Source organism: Tupaia chinensis, unplaced genomic scaffold, assembly GCF_000334495.1.
Source record: "Tupaia chinensis unplaced genomic scaffold, TupChi_1.0 Scaffold143796_1, whole genome shotgun sequence".
In the NCBI taxonomy this organism is placed as follows: Eukaryota; Metazoa; Chordata; class Mammalia; order Scandentia; family Tupaiidae; genus Tupaia; species Tupaia belangeri.
The window spans coordinates 3,275,696-3,281,695 of NW_006203646.1; the positions used below are offsets into that span (position 1 = coordinate 3,275,696).

The window sequence follows — 6,000 nt, forward strand, 5'->3', positions numbered from 1 at the left end:
AAGGCGTGGGCAATTGCAGACCCCATAGAGAGAGAACATGCAGAATTCAGCACTGCCAGGGGTCAACCAGTCAAATACCAGGGCTGGATTTTTCAAAGAACCAGATAATGCCAGTTTTATGGCCATTAATAACATTTTAGTTATATAAACAAAGATAAGAGTAATAAAAAATAAATTCTGCTTCACAGTGTAATCTGATTGCCAAGAGGGTTCAGAAATGAACTTTCTCATTGTGCACGTGGCCTTGCATAAGGGGCCAGTGGTCATTCTGCAGCCTCCCCAACCTCCCATTTCCCTTTTATGGACAGTCCTTCGTGCTGCCAGATCCATACGCTATTCCAGGGAGGCAGATTCTTTGGTTTCCCCTCTAATGCTCTTTGATTGTACTTCTGGTAGTTAATGGACCAAATGGTCTTCAGGGTTGTTTCATAGGTGTGCTCTGTAGTTAATCAGAGTGCCTTGGCCTACTGTGTTCCTACCTTTGTATTTCCCACATGTTTAAGGGCTCAGATCAAATACCAGGCCCATCAACTTCCGGAGAGACATGGCAAAACTTGGCTCTGATTTGGGTGTCTGCTTCAAACAGAGATTTTCCCAAAGGATATCCTGTAGCAGATAAATCATGTCATTAGGCCAGGTTCCCTTTTCAAACCAGGAAGCAGAGGGCCCGCCGTGTTGGAAAACCCAGATAATGCTGTTATGGCTGTACTCGGAGCACTTGTAAATATTGTTGTCAATGCCTTTTATACAGGTTCCATCACGATTGCATTTAAACACTGACAGATTAATTATGTGTTTTAAAGCTTTGTTTATGGAGAGCTGATAGAAAAGCTGTGAAATGAGCCCTTTACATATTTCAATGACAGTTTTTTTCCCCCAATGTCTCTTCCAGTTGATTACTCCTCATGCCATCCGTGTGCAGACCCCTCCTCGGCACATCCCTGGGGTTGTGGAAGTCACTCTGTCCTACAAATCCAAGCAGTTCTGCAAAGGGACACCAGGCAGATTCATTTACACAGGTAAGGACCACTGCAAAATGATGAATATAGAACTACTTTGGCCTTATGGGGTATTTGACTTTATCTTGTATGCGTAAACTAGATCTTATTTTCAAATCTAGTTTCTGTTAAATCTGCCTTCTTTCTTCATTTCACCATATGTATGGCCAAATGAGTTGCTTTTATTATTATTTTTACTACTAAGAATTCATCTTGGTGTCTGTGTTGAACAGCAGGAGCTGCTGAAGTAATTGATTGGATACCTAAAGGAACAGCCTGAGAAATCAGAGAAGGGGAAAAGGGTATGGGAGATCTTGAGCCTCTCTGGATGTTTGCTGCGGCTTGTTGCGGGTTGTCTGCCTTGTGGGGTAGGGGTATGCTTTTAAAGAGCAGTACAGTTTTCTTCTAGCCTGCTCATAGCATTTGCATGACATATCATTGGTAGTTTTCATGTTCAGTTCTGGGTTGGGGTTTGCTTCCCCAGTAAGCTGCATTTTGTCCTTGCAAAACAGCCCTGGCCCACGGACCTGCCTTGCGGTAAGAAGCTAGGTTACAGGGTGAATACAAATTCCTTCCCATTAGATAGAACCAAGCAGAATCGCTGTGGAAAAGTACGTAAGCGGAGTGTCCAGGGTGTACCCTAAGAGATCCTTAGTTTGTGATGTGCACACCAAATACCCAGGGCACTGTGCACAACTCAGATGCGACAGTGGGTATGGGCAGAACCTGAGACTCAGCATTTCTAAGAAGCTCCCAAGTGAGGCTGATAATGCTGGTCAAAGCCCTCCACATGGAGCAGAGAAGTTCTGTGGGCCCCCTGCTTCGTGTCAGTCATCGCTGGGTAGCTGTCTCCAAGAGTGGGTCCCAGATCTCCTTCCCTATTTGATAAAGAAGGCCAGACCATGAGGCCAGATTAAGTAGAGAGCGGAAGTTGCTCTCCCACAAAGAGATTCCAGAGCACTGAAGGGATGACTCTGTTAACACATCCTAATTATAACCATACAATTAAATGGATACATTTTTATTTCGCTGTGACATTTTGCTTCAAAGCTCCTTTTCCATATATTTTAATACTAGGAACAAAACCAAACATGCTTTTTAGTCACAAAGTCTCTCTTCTCTCTTTTTCTTTCTCTCACCCTCAAAATTATAAAAAACAATTAATGTATTCTGACCCTTGGAAATGCCTCCCAGCCCTTTAAACAAAATGCAGGTTTGGTGCCTGCCTGACGATTAGTTTTAGTTAATTGAAAATTATAGGATTGACCCAAGAGGAAAATTTTGTTTGCACTCCAATCACTTTTACAAATTAAGGAAAATTACCACAATTTTGTTTAGCTAAGGTTTCACACTGAGTTCAAGAAATTAGCTCAGCCATCCCAACAAAGTCAGCACTTTGTTGGTGAGCACTTGAAAAAATAATAGTCTATCTGGAGTTTTGTGGTGTATACAAACGAAGCATAGAGAAAGCTATGATGCTTTATAGAAGTAGGCCAAGTGTTTTTAATTAGGCTCATTGGTTCAGCGTAAGTTTTGAAGAACAATCAAACTAGCAGATTAGCTGTTTCTTTTAAAGCTAGGATTTCTTGCCATTCATTTTTCCCATGAGAACTTCCACATAGCACTATTTTTTTTTTTTTTTACAAGCCTCATTATGGGCCTGCAGGAAAAGGACCAATTGAAACTCCTGATACTGTAACATTCCCCACCATCATTCCAATGGATGGGAGTTTTTCACAATGTTCCTCACTGAACTCGGTGTTCTGGAACATATTACAAAACCACAGAGGCCAAATGTTTTCTCTGAGGAGTTTGGACTCTGTTTTTGGCCGAAAACATTTAGGCCTTGCTGGCTGCTTATTTACTGTGCTATTAAGAATAAGAAAAGGAGAAGAAAAAGAAGAAAATGCTTGTGTGGTGGGAGGTGCAAGAAGCAATCAACCATGGTTTCCGCTTTGGTGACAACGTCCCTGCCCATTAATGGTTCCATTTTGTGGTCAGGTCTCATTTAGAAGAAATTATTTTTAATCAGTGTTCAACAAAATATCCCCTAGAGCCACCTGGCCATAAAAGTTAAAAAAAAAAAAAATCATTCCCATTAAATGACTTAAGTTCTCAAAAGAAAAGAACTAGGTACTCATCATTATTTGGAGATTTTTAACCATTAAAAAAAATTGCTGTCGATTTAAGAAGTCATTTTTTAGAAAATCTATGTCATGCTGGAATTAAGATCAAAGATGAAAGCAGCATATTTACAAAGTGGCTAAGAGAGAGAGCAAAATGTGGGTGTATGTGCACGTGTCTACATGTTTGGGAAATTTCAAGTGTGAAAGAAATGGCACTGGTGATGGTTCCTCAAACTGTAGGCCACAGACAGGAAGACTTAGTTTTTAAGTATTCTAGGAGAGAGTTTAACCTTTCCTCATACTGGAAAAAATAAATTTAGAAGAAATTGACACAAAGCCTTCCCCACTGATGGAGTGGTTGTTAGCAGTTGCTGTGGCATCCTGTCATTTCTAAGGAAAAGGAATCTGTTGAATGGTGGCCAACATGTGGGCCTCTAGATCATTAGCATAAATGCCTCTACTAAGGGTCGCTGATTCACAGCTGAGGATATTGGCCCTGTGATTTACTCAGTTTACCTTTCTACTTGTCACCGAGTCCTAGTGAACGTAGAGACTGGTTGTAAAACCTCTCTGTTCTTTGTATCAAAACAACTGGTCGGGTCATTGTAAATGTATAGCACCTCCCCTCTGTCTGCCCACAGAAGTTCACACTTCATTTTCTTTAACATCTAGAGCATTTCAAGATGTGAGTGTTGGTTTTCTGGATCTAGTGAGCTAACCCTTTCATTTCTCAGTGGAATGTCCCTTGGAATTTTTCCCTTAAAAAAAAAAAAAGAAGAAATATTATGGACCTGAAAAATAACCCCCTCAAACTAATGCATTATTGATGTTTTCGGACTGTACAAGAAAGTGATTGGGTGGGTAGATGTGAAAGTCTTAAAAACCCATAGTCATTTTTAAAAAATGAGACAGGAACAGTGGCCTAGTCTATGCAAATAAAGACAGACATTTTGGGGAGGGTGGAAAGAATTTGACTGAACACAGATTGTCTCCAAGCTGGTTCTACTTGAAATCTCAACTCTCCATCATCAAAGACACATAAGGAGCTCTTAGTTACCATATATGTAGTTCTCTTGTGTTGTCACAGAGTCACTGAGAAAAGTGCATCCCAACTTGTTTAGAACAGCAAAGTTCAATAGCAATTCCCAGATCTTATTTTATTTTCTACCATTTTTGCAGGACAAAGCTGATTTTAAATTTTGAATACTTTCTGGGACCAACAGATGACATAATAGTTATGTAATTGGACTTCCACATAGTCAAGGGCGGTTGGAGTCCTGGACCCAGTGGCTTAAACTCACACAGGGCCCATGTGCATGCATGCCCAAGATCTCAGGAGGAGAATGGGGGAGAAGGGATTGTGCCATGGCCATCCCCCTGGGGTTGATTTCTCTCTTTTTATCTTTCTGTCTCTCTCTGTCTCTCCAGCAAGTGCACGTGCCCTATAGCAAAAATCTCTCTCTCAAAAAAAAAATTAAATCATACTCCCTAAAAAGAATTAAATAAAAACCCCTCTAACCACAGGATTATTTCCAAAGCCCTATAATTGTGTGTCTAATCAGTCAATCCAATGGGAAATAAATCTACCATCAATTCCACTGCCATGTAGGAAGGTCTTCCCAATACCTTTATTATCTCATGGCTTGTTTTCTTGTAGCTGTTACATCTCTGAGTGATTTGGATCTTTTAAAATCTTCTCTCGGGTCAGCAGTTGGCATAATGGCTATGTCACTGGACTCCCATGTAGTTGACTGCGGTTCAAGTCCTGGACCCAGTGGCTTAAACTCATGCTAGGAGCGTGTGCGTGTGTGCCCAAGATCCCGAGAGGAGAAGGGAGGAGAAGGAATTGTATGCCCCCCTTTGGGGGAGGGGGATGATTTCTCACTTTCTGTCTCTCTGTCTCTCTCTGTCTTTCTGGTGAACGCACATGCCCTATAACAAAAACCTCTTAAAAAACTTCTCTCTTGCTAAGTCCTAAGTGAGTCTTCAGCTACTTCTTCACAGCTCTCACAGTTGGTTTTCCTAATAAGCAGTGGCCAAATCCAAAAGCAGATTTGTCTTTATTCCACTTACTCCTCTATGGAAGAGGCCTCTATGTGTAGGGAGAATGTGCCTAGAGGAATAGACTACCAGGATGATGTCTGACCAACATAGGGGTGCACTGAGAAACATACACAACTAGTTTCTCAAAATGTGGCTAGAAGGCCTGATGAATCATCTAACAGCTCAGACATTTGATTCTGCCACTTCTTTTTTTTTTAATTTAAATTTATTAATTTACATTCATTCACTATACATCATCACAGCAAACAAAATGAGATTTCCCATCCAGAATACACTGTATATTGGCTTAATCAAGCACATCAACATACGTGTTATCGTCAAATCTTTTCTTCCCTCAGATTTTCCCATTCTAAACATTTTTACCCACCTTTTCATCCTCATGGAAGGATTCATCCAAATCCCTATATATTAGTCTCAAGTGAACTTAGAAATTCCTTGGAAATACTTCCTGTTTGTACCTTGGACCCCAAATAACCTCATATTCTTTTCCAATGCATAATACATTGTATATAGGAGGGGTTATTTTGGTCGAATGTGTAGTACTTGACAACTTTTATCACCATTTTTAACTTTCCTTTTTTTTTTTCTTTTTTCTTTCCGTTACCTCTTGTTTTCTTTTCTTCTCTTCCACCCTCCCTCCCTTATTTCTTTCCTCTCACTCCTTTCCTATCTCATTCCCCAGGAGACAGTATAGCATAGGGACTGAGTTCTTAGATTCAAGGTGGTAGATACAGGTTTTACTCTTAGCTCTATTCACTGGAAAGGTTATTCTTTGAATATCATATGATGACTCAGCCATATTTACGGGGGAA

At 40.5% G+C, this 6,000-nt stretch overlaps 1 protein-coding gene across 5 annotated transcripts in view; it reads left to right on the top strand.

Annotated features, from left to right (window-relative positions):
- EBF1 (EBF transcription factor 1) overlaps window positions 1-6,000 on the top strand; it is a 464,386-nt gene that overhangs the window by 372,495 nt on the left and 85,891 nt on the right. For all 5 annotated transcript variants that reach the window (XM_027766945.1, XM_027766942.1, XM_027766943.1 and 2 more), the window contains one exon: window positions 893-1,019. In XM_027766945.1, coding sequence (XP_027622746.1) covers window positions 893-1,019 — 127 coding nt within the window. The remainder of the gene's footprint in view (window positions 1-892; window positions 1,020-6,000) is intronic.